Below are 22336 nucleotides of genomic sequence, written 5' to 3'. Positions count from 1 at the left end.
TCAAATTGCGGTAGAGTGGGTTCGAACCGAGAAACTCTGACTTAAGAGTCCGCAACACTAACCATGGGACCACAACCCGACACCAAACGCTAATTATGCTAACTAGTACACAAATATGGTTGTGTATTGAGTATTTCGAGTTACTAATAAATCTGACATCTGTTGGAAAGAAATATAAACTGAAAAAATGTTAGGAAAAATGTATCCTAAACAAGTCTTTGACAAAATAACAGTTACTACTACGAAACATTTCAAGTTAGCACTGCTTAATTCCTATATGGAAAGCACGCCACTGCCAACAACCATGTATTTAAAAAAAATACATTATCTTTATTAATAAATAAAGATATGTCAATACATACTGCGTTTATTGTAGGTTATATGCACTACTGCTATAATGGTTAAGTCACTGATATTAATTTACACTGATACGCTAGTGCAGTGGGTTTTAGGTTTGAAACATAAACAAGAACTGCTTGCTAACCGAGTATAAGCAAAATAAAATATTTAAAAAACATAACCACCAAATTAAAAATCAACATAGGGCGGATCATTCAGTAATTGAAACATATAATTTCCGAATACAACCGACCCCTGATGATCATGAATACGGCGGCGGGTGCTATCGGAGTTGCAAGTAGAACTAGGAGCTGGGGGATACCTGAGTGTGGAGGGCGGGAGGGGGGGCAGGCAGGGGACCCACTTCCCCCACCATCATCCCGGGGCCAAACTGAATGTCACCAATTAATCATTTGAGACAAAAATCATTCTTGCATTCCAGGATTAATATTTCAACCAAAACATTCCAAACTGTTCACGATATGATAAATAAGAATATCAAGAATTCTATATCTAAAACATACTATGGGTCTCATATGTGGAATACTTTAAAAATACTTTTTAAATACAAAGTAAATCTAAATTGGATTTATGCCTTACTTTCAAAATTAAAAATCAAAACAAGGTATTTTACAATTATGTATTTTTGTAATATATTTCCTTGTTTATTATTTAGATATATTAAGATTATTATGGGTAATAGACTATTAAAACAGCTGTATTTTAATATGTTTAATGTATTTAACATAACGATTTCCAAACACCTCATTTGATAATATTTTTCTCAGAGATTTAATGTCTGAACTTCACGCAATATGAAAAAATCTGTGGATTTCTATACATTTCTCTCCAACATCTAATTAGCATAAACTTATTTCATACAGTTCCAGGTTAGGTATTAGATTGGATCTCCAATAAAAATATTAGCAATTGGGGATTGCAATCTTTATTTATTGATTTGGCGTTTAATTTGTAGAACTCCATTTTAATTTATGTATTAATTTTAAATCAAACACAGATTTTTTGAGTCTACTAAGTTGTATTTTATTAACAAAAATACATTAAAAAAAACATAAAAAATTATACTGTGACAATTGTTTCGCCTTGTTAGGGCATTATCAAACGAATGTATTCATTTTAAATCAAACACAGATTTTTTGAGTCTACTAAGTTGTATTTTATTAACAAAAACACATAAAAAAAAACATAAAAAATTATATTGTGACAATTGTTTCGCCTTGTTAGGGCATTATCAAACAAATTCGTTTGATAATGCCCTAACAAGGCGAAACAATTGTCACAATATAATTTTTTATGTTTTTTTTATGTGTTTTTGTTAATAAAATACAACTTAGTAGATTAAAAAAATCTGTGTTTGATTTAAAATTAATACATAAATTGCAATCTTTGTTATCAATATTCTAAATTAATCAATCAATCAACTTTATCAAACTGTAGCGTTACAGAGTTATTATACCACATTTTAAACAGGATCATAGCATCACAAAGTGAACGACGAACGATAAGGAGAGTATTAGGATCACAGCGTCTATCATTTAGAGTAAAAAACGCTCAAAATAATAACCCAAAAAAAATATTTCAGCATCTGAATGGCAGGTAAATGCCTTTGTTTTAAACTTGAAAACAATGGTGGTTAGGAAAGTTTAGAGATGATAGGATAGTCAGTAGAACTTACCGGATGTATTTGTTGCACAATAGGAATATTTTGTTGCATGGCGCTCATCTGCATTCCTTGGTTCATGGACACCACGGGCATGCCGCCTTGCTGCATATTCGGGATCGTCATGCCTACCAATACACATTTACAAAATTTATACATTAGTGTGGTTGGCGCTTTGTAATACTAACCAATGAAAGTAGAAAAGAAGGTAATCATGAAATTTTACAAGTAGCACATTTTATCAATTGAAAAAACTTTCTTTTTCTTCCAAAGCTTATCCGCACTCAACTCAACCGACCACCATTCTACAGAGGTGGATAAATTATACAAACTATGGAGCATTATAATATTCTTTTTTTCTTGATTTGTCTTGGTGCATGATTTTCCTCCATTCCTGGTCCTGGGTCAAATTGCAGGCAGAGTTTAAAAAGGGTCCCATTAACTCTTTTATTTGGTCTTTCCATTCATAGAGGACTCTACAATCTGTAGCCATTGCTGCTAGTCTTATTTTTATCATCTTAATTAAAAAGAACCTACTATTCCTCCTCAGTTTCCTTTCACATATCGTAGTCGTACAGGAGAAAGTGACCAACTAACAAAACGTAAAATGTTCAGGAGGGCCATTTAAGTCACTTTTACTTGGCAAGAAAATAAACATCAATGCAGTTAGTCATTTTTAACAAGTAAATATATTATATTTCCAATTTTAAAATCATGGTAATTTCATTTTTCAATTTTCAGGGTAATATTAAGCTAGAAGATATGAAATAGTCAATGATCACGTTTTTGTAAAAAATGCACTTGGTCACTTTCTCCTGTATGACTACGATATATCAATAATGTCCCTCACCCTGAGCTCCTTAATTCACATCATCTGTATCCCATCACATAATTCCACTCCTAAATCCAAGAACCTGGAGTCTGGGAATGATCACTTCGACTGTATGTAATTATCAACTGAATCAATAGCCTGTCAATTAAATGCCCCGAGACGTCAGAGAGAATATTTAAAATTGAAAAATACTGAAATCTGCTTTGTTGCAAATGTTTTGCTTTAAAAAAAGTATCAGGCAAAAATGTGAACGTTAAATGATTACCCATGATGTTCTTAGCCTGCATGTGCTGTGCTTGCCCCTGCTGTCCCTGTTGCTGGTAGTGGGCTATTTGCTGTTGAGTTTGCTGTTGGATCATCTGTTGTTGCTGTAACAGAGGGAAATCGAAATCTATACATTAAAAAAAGTGGCAATTCGATAACATTATCATGGCGAGATAATTTTTTTTATACAAAAAAATTCATTGTCTTTTCAGCGTTTTGACGAATGTGGAAACTATACAAAGGAGCAAATTTAGCATGTCAAGGATAAAAAAAAGTATATTGCCATATTTTTTTGGAAATAATATCACCAAACAACACCACGCTACTTACTTCAACCCCTTTCCCATACGAAAATTAATTTCTGCAACTTTAAATAATTTTCACCTGCAAATATGATTGAAAAATGTTCCCGAATTATATTTGTTCCACGCTTCTTTTCTTATAAAGATATTGCCAAATAATGGCACACTACGTATGGGATTCTTTTTAGGAATACCATTTTTTTTTAAATATTTTTTCATCTTCATTTTTACCTCAATTCAACATTTTTCTTTTCTTTTCTTGATGCCTTGAAAAACATCAACTTGAGTTTTTAATGAAGTTAACACATATTATTTTTTATTTTATTTTTTTTGGTTCATGTATAAAGAACTTCCAAGAATTTGAGTAGTGTGGTTGTCAATAATGGGTAGAATTGGTGAATGTTACACGTGTGTAAAGTGATCACTTAAACCAGCTGATGACGGTCGTCAGCCCCGTAAATGCCCAGACTTCCATATTCTTCTTCATCTTTGATGAGATGTCAAAAAATAATATGAAAATAATTCCTGTAATTGGAGATAATCCAGATTTTGTGAACAAGTATTTGGACACACTCAAAATGTTGTAAGTTAACACATTGTTGGTGGGCGGTTTTTTCATTAACCCCGACCCTAATTAGTATACTAATTAATGTCGTATACTAATAACATGTAACCGCAAACCCAACTCCGATCTGTACAATGTTTTTTGGCATCTTGTGCTGTACCAAAAGGAAGCACATAGAACGCTTTTAAGTGTCACCCGCTCTTTACCAACAGTGTGTTAACGACGCTTTCAAATGTTTCCCGCAAACAATGTGTTAAGTTATAAGTTTCCAAGAACTCACTCACCTAGAGGATCAAATAAGAGAATTGAACACTGAAGAAGGAAAATAAAAATGATTAATCTTTATTATGAATAGCACAAAATCCGCTAGTTGTAGAAACATGTGAAACCAGTTGCATTCTATGCAGAAAATTCTAATCTAATGGAAACAGTATTAATATGAGTAATATGAGTAAGTTTTTAATCAGTTTTGACAAACAATAATCTTTCCCCCTTCAAAATAGATTATAACATACCTGATGTTGCAGTACAGCTTGTTGCTGGTGTATAAGTACGGCTTGTTGTTGTTGCTGCTGTTGTTGCTGTTGCTGTTGTTGCTGCTGTTGTTGTTGCTGCTGTTGTTGCTGTTGCTGCTGTTGTTGTTGCTGCTGTTGAGTTTTGTTCAAGTGATTCTTGTCAGGAGTCCCTCGCCCGGGAACTGATATCATTTGCCCGGCGTTCATCATGAACATACTAGAAATGAAAAGATGATATTTAATTATTGATGATTGAATACCAAACTACTCTCGGATCTTTACAAACATTCTTACTATCCACATTCATACTTTCCTACATCTCATACATGCACTGCAATTATTTAAATCTCTACATGTTTATTACAAGGGTTTTATCTACATAGATTTGAATAAGAAAATCATAGTTTTGCAAAATATTGAAATGCGTATTTGTTTTGAACCAAATAAAAGTAAAGTTTATCTGCACTTGATTTATTTTGACTCTCATATTTATTTAAAACCACCCTGAACTGGTACAAGAAGCACAGAGCTGATCACAATAATACTGCGTCACTACGATGCAGATAAGGGTAAGGGGTGATTTATTTGTGTGGGTAATGCTTTTACAATATATCCCATAGCTTGATCACTTTCAAGTTTTCAGCGTACCTGATAATACTGCCTCTTCTTGGGCTTTCCTCCACATCTACTTTAGTCTGTTTCGCCAATACCCAATCATTCATTCGCTCTACATAACCTTCTTAACAAAAGGCAACACCGTATTATTATGTTATACTCACTGTTTTGGCGGTATGCCCAACTTGTTGTTGGTCTGATTGGCGGCATCTTGCTTGTGAGCGCCGGCCCCACCCATTGTCCTCACGGCAGCTGATTTACCACGGACCTTGCTTTGTTTGGCAGCCTTGGAAAGAAAAGAAACACATGAAAAATCATATTTAATGTGACCTGATTATATATTTCTTCATTTTCTTGTCACAACCACTATAAGAATTATTTAACGACTTCATGCTTGTGTTTTTGTCACAAAAATAAAACTAAAAATATCAAAAACACTGCTTGTGGTTAATACTTTTCTCTTATTGTTACACTTTAAAAAAATATATATTTAAAAAAAAAATTAACTAAATAAATCATTTCCAGGAGTACAGTAATTTATGTGTGACTTTCTCTAAGGAGTGGGTTCTTTTTACATGAAAAAAATAAAGATTTTTTAAAATGAAATCTATGTATTATGAAGAAGAAATTATGTAAAAATAATAAAACTCACCATCTCTAGCCTTTATTTTATGACTAAATTACATACAAATATCCACAGACGTCATTGCTATACAAATTACATCATATCAACTGATAGACGGACTTCGACGCTCATTAACGTCAATACTCCTATGAGAAAAATTCGCACCGACGTTCATTTACATCCAAACTCCCGGAATGGTTAAAAGATGTCATTTTCTAACACCCTGTAGGGTTAGAAGTACAGTATAACCCCCTATGACGTTGAGATAGGTACCGCATTATCAGTAGGAATGTTATAAGTGGTTAAGTTTTAAAATTGTTTTTTACATTTTAAGCAGCTGAAAAGACTGAAATGAGTCATTTAAATTAAAATACAATTTGAAAATATTAACCCCGTACAAAGTTCCCATTGATAAACGCGATACCTATCTTAATATCATAGGGGGGTTTACTGTACAAGGGATAAAGTAAATAACAGAGACGATTGGACTCACGGCCGTCTGCATGCCCTGCGTCTGCGTGGACACGCTGCTGCCCTGCGTGGTGGGCAGGATGTTGGACAGGGGGCGAGCCGCCCCCTTGGCGCCTCCGGCGGCTCCCGCGCCCGCGGCCCCCTCGCCCGGGCGCCCCTTGGGGGGCAGCAGCTGCGCCTGAGCGGCCGGTGCGCCCGGCCCGCCCATCGGCTGGACGTTGCACGGCAGGGTCAGCGTGGCTGGAATACAAAAATACCACAGTTAGAATTGAAAAATAACAAACAAATAGCCAAATTAGATAAGTTCTAATATTGATATTAGTATTTTTAAATTTGGTGTTTAATTTGTAGAACTGCATTTTAATTTATTTATTAAATATCGAAATCAATCACTGATCTTCATAGTCTACTAAATTGTATTTAATTATTAAAAACACAAAAAAATTCAATTTGTGATAATTGTTTCGCCTTGTTATGGCAGTATCAAACTGTGAAGATTAAAAGGACTGAGGGTCCTTATATAGCTATATATTTCAAGGTACTTTAGTAATAGTCAGTGTTAGAGCACTTGTGCAGTACACTAAATTTTACTGTCTGGCAGTCCGGTTAACATGAAAAAACGGATGATTGGCTTGTGCTTTTGTTCGTCTTTCTTCGGATCGGTGAACAATCACGGTGCGCGTGAACTAAACTGTCTTTGTCGCTTTTATTTGAAAAAACCGGACTGCCGGACAGTCAAATTCCGTGTAGTGCACAAGCGCCCTTATCAGGTATAATATGTAAAGCAATAATTATGGGAGAAACCAATAGTTAAGGGTAAGACCAAGTGTTCAATAGGTAAAGGGGAATGTAGGTACTCGTTATTCATTTTCAGGGAGGTTTATAATAATAATATTACTGTGCATATTATAGCGGAACAAGCTAGTACTTCACCGATTGCTCAACTGATGGCGCTAAAATCTACCATACTTCCAAATGTATCGAAAACCGTACCGACATGTGAAAGGTTCCACGACCATTGCATATATACAGGTTTCAAGAATTATAATATCGTAGTCGTACAGGAGAAAGTGACTAACTAACAAAACGTAAAATGTTCAGGAGGGTCATTTAAGTCACTTTTCCTTGGCAAGAAAATTAACATCAATGCAGTTAAACATTTTTAACAAGTCAATATATTATACATCCAAGTTTAAAATTTTTGGGATTTTTTTCAGGGCAATATTAAGCTAGTAAGATATCAAAATAGTCAATGATCACGTGTTTGTAAAAAATGCCCTTGGTCACTTTCTCCTGTGTGACTACGATATGGATGTTCAATAATGGGCAGAATGGTGAATTTTACACAAGTATATAAAGTGATCGCTTAAATCAGCCAAATGCCAGGTTGTAAGCCCCAGGACGCTTAGACTTCCATCTTCTTTGATATAAAGAGGAACGATAGATGTTTCATATGAAGTTAAGACAACTACAATAGATTAATTAATACTCACGGTTATGCGACATTGCCTGCTGGGTTGGCTGGGCGGACTGTATGTACATGGGGTGGGCGCTGCCGTCTCCCTGGCCGGGCCCCCGGATGAATATTTGGTTAGGGGCCAGCAGCTGCGAGGCCTGCATGCCCCCCCATACCGGCCACGGCGCGAACTGGACCGTCTGCCCGCCGGGCTGCAAGATCATAAGACAAATCAATCATAAATTTGAGGAAAGTCTAATCGGTTTGTTTATTTTCCTATATAAATATACGTTTAACAGGTGGCAAGTCCTGTAAATATCCAGTATATTACCATCTCTACTTCATTTATGTTGAGATATCAAAAAAATCTTCTTATTTTGTTTGTTTAATTTACACAACACAAAGTCCGCAACATTATCCATGGGGCCACAACTTTTAATTTTTTTTTTTTTTAAATTAAGTTTTACTTAGTAAATACCACTATTTCTTAAAATCTATTGTGACACGTGTTTTGATGCATTCCGTATCATTTTCAAACACCGCATTTTAAGAAATAGTGGTATTTACTTAGTAAAATTCAAATTAAAAATGGATAGATTTTACCACAAAGTGACTGCCGAATCAATTAATGAAATTTTATAATTTTCTTTTAAAAAACTTAACTGATGGTACATCATTGTTATAGTACATAACTTGGATGACATTTCGCTCACTCCTTTCAACAACGTCATATATCCAAAAACTTTATTTTTCAAGTTTAAAAATATAATAAAATGTATTAAAAATAAATATCAAGCCACTTATTAAACTTTTAACTATGCAACAGATCTTTCTGCCCTGTAGCGGGTAAATATTATGTTGAAAATATGCCGTTTTTGCTGGGACATTTTCTGGGCATTCTGAAAACATGCAAAACTGAAAAACGATGATTTTTTTAATATAAATTATACGTTGTTGAAAGAAGTGAGCGATTTGTAAAAAGCTAAAATTGTAAATATGTATAATTTTATTCCCATAAATTGCCAAATGATAAAAAAAGCTAATAATTTGATAGCCCTGCACCAGAGGAAAAAAAAAGAAGAAAATGACTTGTTTTTTCAACATTTTAAATTTCCCAGTGTCAAAGAAAACAATCATTACAATGTGATGATATTATACAAGGGACTTGAGGAATATTTACCTGTAGAGGACTAAGTATCTGTGCACTGGGCTGCGAAACTTGTACTTGCTGATGAGATCCTTGCTGGTTGTTCCCGGTACCGGCCATACCCACTTTCTGACTTCCCATCACCTGCCCCTTTGGTCCAAAATAATCATTAACAAAAACCAAATAAAATCAATTCATATAAATTAACACTAAAACACGTATATTTCAATAAATAAAATGAATTCATCCTAACAATATTAATATTATTTACTATATCAAACACTGGATTATTAACCCTACGGATGAATTTCAGGCTGTCTCTTAAAAAATAACTAATTCAGAACGAATCTCACCTATGTTCAAAAGGAATAAGCTAATATGTAGTTCACAAATTCCTCAACTGATGGCGAATTCATATTAATTACCACTAAAATACATAAATATTAATCCTAGAAAGTAAAAAGGATTGCTTGGGAAGCGCCGTGGCAAGCCGGGTAACTTAGGACATAATTTGTATTTGACAAAAATGGCACTCTATAAATTTTCAATAATATCATTATTTAAATTTACACTGAGAAACTGACAAAACGAAATTCATATTTCCAGATTGCAAAAATTGTGTCTCAAAAGTGAATGTCTCATTATTATGTCTTACGTCTAAATTATGTCTCAAATTAGTTTGAGAATTGTGGGTCATTTATTTTTTGCTCGTTTTGGGTAATTTCAATCACAGTTGTAAAATTTACAACGGACCCTAGATTACGGGACATTTGTAAAATTTACAACGGACATCTAATCTGTGGGGAGTACAGAGGCAACACATGTAAAGAATGTGGTGACAACTGGCATGTATTTGAATTTTTTACTGATAGTTTATGTTCATATTTTATATAAAGTTTTTGGCAAATGTGAGTATTTATCATCGTACATTTTACGATAGTCCCGTATTATGGTACATTCAAACAAGTCCCGTGGTATAGGGTTAATAATGGCAATGTAGTTAGTACCTTGTGCAAGTCTCCCTGCTTGGATTGTGAAGGCGATCCCGAATTGTTTTGCGAGTGAGCGGGCAGAATGTTGGGCTGGGAGCTAATCACACTCAGGGGGGAGAAAACAAACGTCTGGTTTTGAGTTGTGGGAATAGTGGCGTAACCTGGGAAAGACGCTGACAAATTGCAATTATTAGCCATGTTATCTTTGTATTAGGCACATCAAATTCATACATATTTTAGGTGTATTATAAAAACATCAATGCATCATACAGAAACAGTTTTATCTTTATCGTTAAATACCCAAAGGAAAGGTGATTAGCCTTCCGCTTCAGGTACCAGTCCAGGGTCATATTAAATAACTATTAAACAAATATTCTTGGGAATCGAACCCGGGACCTCCGGCGTGATAACCTAGTGCGCTAACCACTACACTATGGAGGCAGACAAAAAAAACAGATATAAACAGCAGACAGATGAAAACTAGTAAGGTTATTTTTAAAATACTTAAGTGGTGCATCGACCTCCTCTTAAAATCGTTTACCACTAAATTTATTATTTTCTATATTAAAAGCATTGATTTTTGTCAACTTTGTGGTATGATAATATAACACTGTCCTTATCACTTTGTGTAATACCACTTTTAAGAGGTATTACACAAAGTGAACAATGAATGATAAGGCGAGTGTCACAAAATTTAACTTTACGGGAAAAGAACTGACCCTTTTTTGCACACAGCAGTGGATAGGATGCCACATGGGATCGACACGGTGTTAACTTGATCGTCAATCATATGTAGATATTATATACTTGAATATAAGAGTAGATCATATTTGATTTAGATAATGAAAGTGAAGGGGCACAGAGTAGATGTTACTGTTATATGGAAAAGAAAATAGAGAAGAAAATAGTAAATACAACAGGGAAAAGGTTGCTTACCTGTACTTGTAAATTGTACACTACTAATTTACTTGGGGATAATCATTTTAAAAGGAAATAATACAAAATTGAAAATTAAATTAAAATTACAGTAAAATGAAAAATAAAAACAAAATGATAATTGACAATTTGTGGCTTGCTAGTACATATATGTAGAAATGGACAATTTATTTTATGTATATCACAATTTTTTCAATTGGGTTTACACATATTCATTTTCCACAACTGCCAATTATTTTAGAATAATAAAAATATGATATCCTTTTATCACAAAATTGAAAGACATCATAAAAATTTAAATATGATTAAAATTATCATTAAAGAAATACATTTTTAATATACAAAGTATATTGCTCCTTAAAATTTCAATGTACTCTTAAAGTAGATTTGTGTTTATATTTGTTATTTATTAACTTGTGTATTAAGTGTTATTCACAGGAGATCATTCCACAAGACATTCCACTAAGCTACTTTATTAAGTCAGGCCATTGAGAAATATATTGTCACACTCATAAGACAATATCATAAGGAATTCAGTAAAATATTCAAATTTTCCAATGTAAAATATTGCATTTATAGCTACCAAGTTGCTTGTTTATCTAATTAAGTAGGACCTTGTGTATTTTGTTTGACTATTCATACTATAATACATATATGGTGACAGATGACGGATAAAAAATGCGCATATTAAACCCGCAATGGACTGTTCCGCCGCTAACTGGATGGTAAGATATGGTAACAAAAGGCTAATAGACAGACCGCTCAGCGGGCCAAAAGATGAAGAAAGCTACTGGGTTTGAAACATAGAAAGCGTTTATTGGATTGTCTTGAAAAAACTATATCAATGACATTTCATTACCTGGGAATACCTATGTAAATTAATCTGCCTTAATAGAATGGCTCTCATGAATGTCTAGTCTCTTAAAACTCAATGTCAAATAGCTAAAACTATATACATATTTCTTTTGATAATCTTCTTGAAAACAATGTAATTGCCACTGTCCGCTCACAACAGAGAAGGAAAACTTTCTAAATGGCTTAACGCAGGCAGGAATCTAACTCCCCACCCAAGTATCCACCCTTCTTTCTGAACTTAATTCTAGAATTGCAGTAATAATTTCCAAAAATGATAAAGCTAAACAAATTGAAAGTATGAAATTTTCTTATTAATTAATATTAATTTTTGTTATTACTATTTATTATTAATATTTTGTTTGTAAATAAAAATAATACTTGACACTGGCAGAAAGATCCTTTCACTAGGTGACTGCCAAATATTTTTTTTTAAAAAGAAAGAAAAATATTTATATGTTTAATATTAAATATAATGTAATCTATATCGAGGGAAAACAATAACATTGACATTCACAATGAAATACTCATGCTAAGCTCATGCTATCCACTCGACAGTACAAATAAATGGTGACCCAATCTATATTTTCACACAAAAAAAGTTCTGTAAATTTTATGCATACTTCTGTTACAAAAAAATTACATAGAAGAGTTCGTTGATAACAATAAATAATAATTATATCAATTTGTCTGAAATATATTTATTCAACAATTGAATAAGGTCTTTGAAATAGAAGAATTGTGTCGAGTCGTGTTGTGGTCGTGTTGTGGTCCCGTGGTTAGTGTCAGGGACTCGATGTTTTCAGGTTCGACTCCACTTTAATACATTTCGATTCCTATTTTCAAACATGAGTTACTATAGTTAACTCAAAAAAGTATTTATTAGAGATATTTACAAACATATCGCTCACTCCTTTCAGGAACGTCATAAATAAAAAATCGTGAATTTTGAGTTGTGCATGTTTTCGGAATGCCCAGAAAATGTACTATATACCAGCAAAAGTGGCATATTTTAAACTTAATATTTACCCGCTACAGGGCAGAAAATGTTGTTTTTGCATTTTGAAGAAAAGGTATTGTTTAATGATTTTTTAAAAATACTAAATATTTTTCAAATGGAGAAAAAACCTTCAGGTTTTACCTAAAAAGATCTGTTGCACAGTAAAAATTTCAATAAGTGGCTTGATGTTTATTTTAATACATTGTGATTTCTTTTTAAACTTTAAAAACGTTCTCCTGAAAAATCAAGTTTTTTTAATTATGACGTTCTTGAAAGGAGTGAGCGATATGTAAAACAATATTAAAAGTATGAAAATATTATTTTAGGTCATTCTTTTACTGCTATATTACCAAGAATCATTGTTACATTTAGATTAATTTGTAATTTTATAGTAGATGCAAAATATTATACATGGGATACATAAAATGCGGCTAACTTTTTTAAATAAAATTTGAGAAGACACTTGGAATACGACAGTTGCTGAAAAGTTTACAGCCAGGAGAAAATATGTACTAGGATATTTTAAGTTTATTCACTATGATCTCTTTGAAGCTTAATACACTTTTCCCAACAAGGATTCAAGGCCTTTACCTCAGATTTATTGAAGGATTTGTAAAGATTTGTAAGCAAATTTAAACAGTTGTGAAAAATGACCGCTCATTCCTAGAAATGGCAGATGTTGCCAGAAGCAACAAAAAGGTACAACAATGATACAGTAAATCTGAATACATAGTACTATTTCTCTCAAGGCTGTGAATTTTTCAGCCTACCATCGTAATTAGAAAAAACATTTTATGTATATATTTAGGGGAAAATAATAAACTAATTTTTGCAATATGAATACTAGTCCACAGTTTTACATCGATCCGAGTGTTGAAATGTTAACTTTATATCAATATCGCTTTGGAAGAGGCAAATAGTATTCCCATATAAGTCAATTTTTCATCTGTGAAACCTAAAAATTACGTTTATGAAATTAAAAGTAAAATTGTTGCCAAATATGTTATAAGATATTTAAAATTGCGTACATTAAAAAATAAATGTACAAAAGCCAAAAATATAAAAAAGACATAAAAAATTTGGAAAAAAATCACAGCCAACATATGTAACAAAAGACATTTTAGACAATAACAAATACAGAACTTTAAAAATCACAATAATAGACAACTCCAAATGAATACATCCGAAACAACTATTAATGACATCATAGTGTGTAAAAACCTTGATCCTGCAAGGTGAGACCTGAAAAATTCACTGAAAATATCAGTAGAAATGTAGTTCAATCATCTTGTGTCTTTGGCATGTTTACAGAATCACAAATTAGACAATTCCAAATTACATACGAGTTTGTGTTAACAACACCCACCTAATGAATACAAGAATGCATACACATAAGGAAATGCTATTGAAGATGTGTTTGGGGTTTAGTACAATACAAATGGTGCTCGATTTTCATATTTATTGGTTCCTGAAATGTTTACAAAAGTGAAAACAATCTTTATTTTATTGTGAAATGTGATGTATGAATAAATGCATTATTAAATAAAAATATTTAACAGTACAAACTACGTATCTGTTCTTTTCAGCATAAATTTATCACGAGTTATATTGGAACATTAATTTACAAACTACATTCAGACTACAAACAACTATGACTCACACATTTATGGTGGGATTTTTATTCAAACCTAGTTTATTATCCTTGCGGTTTGAACAATCTTTGTTATGGCAATTTTTGTTTTAATTTTTGCAATAAACCAAAGTCGAGTACTACCTGTATTGCTAACAAAAGTCTCAATTTTCAAAATAGGGGTATTTTTTTTCAGCATCAATTACCCGAAGATAATATAGTTTTTAACCTTCATTTAGTCGCGCATCATCGAAATGGTACCGTGCCGGATCTTTATCACAGATAATGCACATATTGATGGTTAGTTTAAATATATTTACAGAATCATAATTATTGTTTACTTCATACTTTACACTTAAGAATATTAGAAAACATCATATTCAGGATAGTTAATAAAAAGTAAAGATATAAGCACTTACGAGGCTAGCACGTAACTACTTGCTATAAATATATTGTAAAATATAATTGTATCTAATTTTAAGACCAGGGTAGCAGCCCCACAGTTAGCATTCAGACTCCGAATCGGAGTTTCAGGATCAACCATATTCCTTTTTTTTTATATTTTGGTTTTTTATTATTTACACAAATATTTCAATTTCATACTGTTTCCGTGAGCATAAGCGGCTCATTATTAGAAATAGGTATCAAACTGTGGTAGAGTGGGTTCGAACCGAGAAACTCTGACTTAAGAGTCCACGACACTAACCACAGGACCACAACCTGACACGACTACATAACTTATATTTTCAATAATGAGCCACTTAGGCAAATAAAAATGTTATTGAAATTGAATAATCTGCAAACACAATCTTCTTCTGATCTCAATGGTGTATAGGGTACCACATGAGACCAATGAAATTTTAACTTGAATGTTCATTTTATAACGGCGTTTGAGTGGTACAGTGTTCCAAATTCTCGGTTATTGGTGAGGAATACATTTGACAGGATATAGATGACGTAAGTAAAGGAGCTCAGAATGACAAACATTAACGACAAACTTATTAGGAAGGGAAATGGAAAAGAAATAGTACGTAGAAAAGGATTAAGATTATGTAAGTTGCACATTACCAATGTATAAATTCTTCGAAGTAATGTTGAGATAGAATTAGGTCGAATGTTCTGAAAAAGTTTGAACGAAATGTCTGCGTATTATCTGTGAATTGGTCGCCTGGCAAATATCGAAGATGACGCAATTAAATCAAGATTAACAATCAAATAATAACAGCAATCACAACGACAACAAATCATAGCTGGGGAAAATCTAATTGAAATCGGGGTTATAGAAGAGGTAGAGATGAAAGATGGAATGTTCCAGATTTTAGAGCAACCAGAAAGGAAGGCGGGACTTACCAGGTTGTGAAGCTTGCAAGACTTGCTTTCCTTGGGCAGTGGTCAGCATGTGCGGTGCCAACTGACCGCCCTGGAACGCCTTCCCTGCCGCTATAACCTACCAGACAAAACATCAAATGAAAAAAAACTAAACTGGAACTGGAAAAAAGTCTGGAAATCTATTACAATGACATTTTCTAAGCAGTCCACTGAAGATAAATATAACTTTACTTCTGAACTGCTACTTCCAACGCCATTTTAAAACTGGTTGTCAGGAAGTTTGTGTTACAAAGATATGATGAATAGAAGAAAAGTTCACTTAACTTATCTATGTAGATGACACATTAGTAAAAGACCCCCTGGATAAATTTATCTGTACTTAATACAAAACAAATGCTGAGACAATGCCTTTCTTTATAATGCACAATGTTTTTTTTTTTAACTGGGAGAGTAATGTGTCATCAAAATTTGTGAGTGATTCATTGATGCAGATAATGCCAACTTCTTAGAATATATTTATTTAGACATGTGTATAAACAAATTGTAAAAAGATTGTTGATAAGAAACATAAAACATCATTTAGTAAATCATATCTCATCCCGTGGAATAATAAAATTTGAGAGCTTATTTATTAATTTAATCAAAATTAGAAATATAACAGATGTAGTGGAATTATTATACACATTTAATAAAATCCTTGAAAATCAAATTATTGATAATTTAAAATTTTCCATGCTTTGTAAAATATCAAATTCTGGTCTTGTATACATTGGTCAAAATTTTAAATAAAATTGAGAAAGAACAAAAAACCCATTAAAAATAAAAACTCTTTTCAATTTATTCAATATACTGATTTCATTCGCTGTTTTTATTTATTTTGTAGATAAAAAACATGAATTTCTTTCAAAATGTCACCATGCACCAGTTTAACCACAGTTTTCATTAAGTTGGCATACTTACTTACTAACTTATGCCAACTTAATAAAAACTGACCCAAATACTTGAAAGCGGTCAGGTTAGGAGTCGAAACAATCGGCGGGTATGTATGAGGAGATGCATGAACGTGGAAGAGCGAAGAATGTTTGCAAAGACAGAGTGGTGTGGCGTTCTATTCTCTCTGCCTACCCTTGCGGAGTAAGCGCTGTGATGGTAAATTAGTTAGTTAGTTTTTTATTAAGTTTTCTAATTGTGACTGCGTGTGACTGTGCTATTATAGTATGAAAAAAAAATCCCTTTTAAACAAACAAATGTTATTCTATTATATTTGTATCCTTATTAGTCACATATTATTATGTATTTTGATACATATATGGGTGAATTTATTTTGAATTACATTTAATTAAATTTGATGGACAAATAATTCATATTCGCCTCGGGTTTAATTCCAAAGTCACGTAAAACATACCTGTATCTGCTGAGGATTGATCCCGGGATGCAGGGCGATATTGGAAGGAACGAGCAGCTGCCCGTTGGTATTGTACACCTGGTGCAGATAAGTGGGGGGTTGCTGTATGACCTGCACACGGCCCCCGCCCCAGTCGCTGCCACTGTTGGAATAACTACAGACAGGTTAGCCATCTAACTTCAGACCACTCGCCATAAGTTTGCATAAATATGCTATGCCAATGTTTGCTACATTGATGCGAACGTCGATCTTATAAATCGTCAGGATCGTCTACAAAACCAAAGCATCCGCTTCATTTTCAATTTTAAAAAATATGACCATGTTTCACCTTCTTGCACCGAACTAAAATGGCTTCACTTCAACCAGCGCATAAATCTTCAATCTCTCACGCTACTTTATAATATTCTTCACAACCCCTATGCACCTAAATAGCTTTCTAAAAAAATTCTATACCTCTCAGATCATGGTCTATCACTTCGTTCTTCCCAAGAAAGAACACTTTCCATTCCTCGCCATGACGTATCATTCTTCAGTAATTCCTTCTCTGCCTAAGCGGCCAGACTATGAAGTGAATTACCTCTCCTAGTAAAAAATGCACCTTTTCTCATAACTTTTAAGAAACGTTTGAGACATTACAATTTATCATTAGAATCCTAACTGCCCATCAAACCTCCTCCCTTAGTTTTTCCCTCTACCTCCTTCCTTAAACTCCCTTTTTCCTTTGCCCTACTTATTATCATCTTTAGTAATTTATGTTTTTTTACATGTAAATTTGTAATTTAAGGTTTTTTAATGTTCAAGTACTATCTACCCTTTGATTGCAAACAGCTATATATATGGTATCAAATGTTTTGATCAATATCACAATATCACTTGTCTGTTTTTGGTTGGTTGGAAGATATTGCTATTTAGCAATAAGCCCGCCAATGTATTTATTTATTTTCTGTACAAAGTCACAGCCCTCAGGAATAGAAGTTCTGTACACTTTTCTGTACATTAAATTCAAATAAATAAATAATAAATAAGTATGTGTCTCTCTATTCTCTGCTTCTTAGGAAATCCATACATGCAAAGAAAGACTTTCTATGATTATTTGTTCATCGGACATGTTGCTAGAAGAGAAGAAAAGCCGGAGAAATCAGTGATCATTGTTAACACATTGTTGGCTGGCGGTTTTTTCATCAACCCCGATCCTAATTATTATACTAATTAGGGTCGTAATCTAATCCCAAGTTACCCCAAACCCAAATCTGATCTGTACAATTTTCTTTTGGCAAACTAAACATAGAATCATCAAATTAAACATCAAAATAATAACATGCCCCCTTTGGCACAGGAAAAGCCAGTGATGATCAAGGCTTTTTTTCCATGTAACGCAGTGAAATAGCGTTTCGGCACTTTTTTTCACGGATCACGGATTTTTCACAAATCAATTAGACGAAACAATGTTTGTGCTTACGTAATTACAATCTATATTTATATAATTCATCATAATAATAAATGATAAAATATGGTGTTGTAATGAATATTTCAATGATATTGGAATATAATTTTTTTTTATTAAAAACCTTGACATGAAGTGAGTTCTGCCTTTTTTGTTTTAAAAATGTCCTGATTATTGTAAATTGTAATGAGTATGATGAAAAAATTCAAAATAAATCAAAGCTCCAAAATAAAGCGAGTACCTAATCTGTTGCTGGTTGTGCGGCAGCTGCTGCAGCTGGGCCATGGGCAGAGGGGGCGCCGAGGCGGGCGAGGGACCCCCCGCGCCCCCGTTGCCCCCTCCGGGCACGGTTCCCCCACCCTGAGGCGGCGCGCCCCCTACCCCGCCGCCGCCCTGCTGCTGCTGTTGCTGCTGCTGCTGTGCCATGCCGCCACCTACCAACTGCAAAATGGGAACATTACAATTTGGCTACATAGAAAAGTAAAAAAAGTGGTGAAAGTGTGTTGCCAGAGGACCGAAAAAGGTACATATTTGTTTCAATGTAATATCAAGTACATCTATATCTTAATCACAGATTACTTCAATATGTAGTGTGTTCTGTGTTCAGGTAATCAAAATTCAATGCAAATATAAAAAAAAAAAATTAAAACTGGTTTTCATAAGACAATCAATTTCCACTTTTTCAAAAAAGGCATTTCAAACTGATATTAATTTTAAATGAAAGGCATCTTTAAATTAATATGAGAATAATTTCAAACAACCTTAATTTTTTTTTTAAAAGGGGGATTTTCAAACTAAAGGAATTTTCAAACAAATATTAATTTCAAATGAAGGACAATTTTAGACAAATGTTTATTTCAAGTGATGAACAATTTCAAACAAAAACTTCCCTCTATTTGAAAGCTGACTGAAGTGTGGATTACTTGCTTCAGTCATTGTGTCACTCAATATACATACGAACAATCATTATTTTCAAAATAATGCTGCCTCATTTGCACTCACAATACACTTAGTATTGTTGTTGCTTCTTGGCACTCAATTCAACACATCCTCATGTACTTATATTTATATGCTCAAGTTATATTCTGTTATATTCAGTCACCCACAAATCTTGTAATTATATTTATTCTGTTTTCAATTGAATTTTTTTTAAGAAATATTTAAATTGAAAACAGAATGTGCGAAAGAAAGTATGCAGTTGACAAAAATTTATGAGACAATAGGGCATAAAGATCTATCAGATTTAGTGGTGACTTATGTATTAATTTTAAATCAAACACAGATTTTTTGAGTCTACTAAGTTGTATTTTATTAACAAAAACACATAAAAAATTATATTGTGTAAAAATTATAATGCCCTAACAAGGCGAAACAATTGTAACATTATAATTTTTATGTGTTTTTGTTAGTAAAATACAACTTAGAGGCTCAAAAAATCTGTGTTTGATTTAAAATTAATACATAAATTAAAATGGAGTTCTACAAATTAAACGCCAAATCAATAAATAGTGGTGACTTATTCAGAAAATATGATAAATAAGAAAAATAAGACAAATTAATTAACTATTTTGAAAAATCTAGATTGATATAAGATATTGAATCCATTATATCTATTGTATTGTTTTCAGGGATCAACCGTTTTCATTTATTATTTACTATTCACTATTACATATTCACTATAATTTTTAAGATATATAAACTGAATATGCGATAAATCCTTGTACATATATATATATATATTTTTTTTAAATGAATTAATCAGGATTTGTTTTATTTAACTGTTAAGTTTGATTTTGAACGGCATGAAATCAGTACAACTAGTATTGGATAAAGAAGAAAGTGAGAAAAATAAATAAAGATCTTACCTGATGGGATTGTCCCATGGAGTTGGGTACGGATACAACCATGGTCTGATGCTGCTGCCCGGGCTGCACATCTTGAGAAGCCATTTCCTAACAAAATAATAATACAACCTCTCATCATTATGTAAAAAATATTATTTTTTACCCTCAAAGAAAAGAATTATGCAGGTATAAAATTGAAAAAAATGAATTCTTGAAAAATTAAGTTGCATGGATTGCTTGGGTATATTTTGCGAACATAATGGGAATAACTAATACAGTAATACATTTCAAGAGACAGTAAAAATTAATCATTCGTTATGAAAACGCGATACTCAATTGCGTTAAAAGTGTAAACAAATTAAGATTACTTTAAAGAAATTTATATCGCAATTAATTTACTCTATAGTACTGTAGCCTGGCAAAATAAAATGGCGACTTGTGTCGTAAATCATATAACAGAGGTTTTGCTCATACTTATGCGTCAGCAACACCTAATCAGTCATCTTTAACAGATCAAATCTGATCAGACATCTTTCAGAAATCTGCAGATATTTTGACATAAATAAATTTCCAAATTAGTAAAAGATTCTACACCGGCAATTTTTACACAACTTCTTGTAATTACTTCTACTAATAGTTGTCAACTTTATATAATTTTTTTCATACAGTTGACCACAATTTTCCATGATCCAAATAAAAATACAACATTATTTGTATTATAATCTTTTAACAATTTTAAATAGCATGTGTGTATGTACTTATTTCAATCCTGGGATATTTAAAATAAAATAACTTTATATGTTGTCACAAAAATTTCACAATTGGGATCAAATTGCACATTGCTAAATGTATAAAATTATGTTATAGCAATGGTTACTGACAACAGTTTGTAATATAAACAAACAAATATAAAAGGGGAAAATACAGAGAATAGGAAGCCATATTTACCAGTAAACCAATACGGCTAATCCAAGATGGGGAATTCTACAGGCTTACTATGTTTCCACCTGGAATTAAATTATTCATTAGACACAATGATATATTATACTTAAATGAGATACAGGGTGCCCTGTATAACCTTATCCACACCCATAGTGACGCTGTGATATCTTAAGGCAAGGTGATCAATCCTGCACCACAGCTTATTACTCTCAGGTGATTTTTTGTGATATATATATATATATATATATATATATATATATATATATATATATATATATATATATATATATATATATATATATATATATATATATATATATATATATATATATATATATATATATATATATATATATATATATATATATATATATATATATATATATATATATATATATATATATATATATATATATATATATATATATATATATATATATATATATATATATATATATATATATATATATATATATATATATATATATATATATATATATTTATATATATATATATATATATATATATATATATATATATATATATATATATACATATATATATATATATATATATATATATATATACATATATTTATTATCAGGGTATATTACAATGAAAAATTACTTACATTTAATTTTACTCAACCGGGAATCGAACCCTGGACCTCCAACGTGGTAACCAAATGTGTTAACCACTACGTTACAGAGGTGGACAAAAACTAAATACAACATTTAAATACAAAGTTGAACAACAAAAAATATATAAATAACTGCTATATATGTATCAAATTACATACGTATTAAAATGTACTGGGTTCAATTGTTTTTTTTTTTCAATTTCTCACCTGACATTTTTAAACCCAAAAAATAACAAAAATTAATCGTAATTATTTTTACGCAACTCACGTCAGAGAATCGTATAAATTGTACTATTTTAGTCTCGGTATATTCTCGTGTATATATCTATATGTATGTAAGAAACGACATACAATTTAGCGAATAATGATAAATAAACCGCATATTTAACATTGTTTTCATTTATTGTACTTTGTAGGGTCCAGGTAAAGTACAAAACACAATGGGAACGCAGGCATGCGTTTACGAATGCAATTCATATATCCAGGAAAACTATTATTTTATCATTATAA

General features: G+C 32.2%; 1 protein-coding gene across 2 annotated transcripts in view; it reads right to left on the bottom strand.

The window, feature by feature from the left end:
• Nucleotides 1-22336, bottom strand: part of LOC148312860 (uncharacterized) — a 35454-nt gene that overhangs the window by 12568 nt on the left and 550 nt on the right. For both annotated transcript variants that reach the window (XM_088272465.1, XM_088272472.1), the window contains exons 2-14: nucleotides 21193-21251; nucleotides 20266-20352; nucleotides 18642-18841; nucleotides 16957-17110; nucleotides 15573-15669; nucleotides 9820-9977; nucleotides 8846-8962; nucleotides 7703-7877; nucleotides 6232-6449; nucleotides 5278-5399; nucleotides 4499-4715; nucleotides 3118-3220; nucleotides 2036-2148 (exon numbers count right to left, since the gene is read on the bottom strand). In XM_088272465.1, the coding sequence (XP_088128591.1) occupies nucleotides 2036-2148; nucleotides 3118-3220; nucleotides 4499-4715; nucleotides 5278-5399; nucleotides 6232-6449; nucleotides 7703-7877; nucleotides 8846-8962; nucleotides 9820-9977; nucleotides 15573-15669; nucleotides 16957-17110; nucleotides 18642-18841; nucleotides 20266-20349 (1758 nt within the window). In that variant the 5' untranslated portion in view covers nucleotides 20350-20352; nucleotides 21193-21251. The remainder of the gene's footprint in view (nucleotides 1-2035; nucleotides 2149-3117; nucleotides 3221-4498; nucleotides 4716-5277; nucleotides 5400-6231; nucleotides 6450-7702; nucleotides 7878-8845; nucleotides 8963-9819; nucleotides 9978-15572; nucleotides 15670-16956; nucleotides 17111-18641; nucleotides 18842-20265; nucleotides 20353-21192; nucleotides 21252-22336) is intronic.

The sequence above is a fragment of the Brachycentrus maculatus genome, unplaced genomic scaffold (genome assembly GCF_059751285.1).
Source record: "Brachycentrus maculatus isolate JH-2025_06_01 unplaced genomic scaffold, ASM5975128v1 h1tg000031l, whole genome shotgun sequence".
NCBI lineage: Eukaryota > Metazoa > Arthropoda > Insecta > Trichoptera > Brachycentridae > Brachycentrus > Brachycentrus maculatus.
The sequence above is the reverse complement of the archived record's forward strand: the minus strand, read 5'-3'. Positions and strand labels throughout refer to the sequence as shown.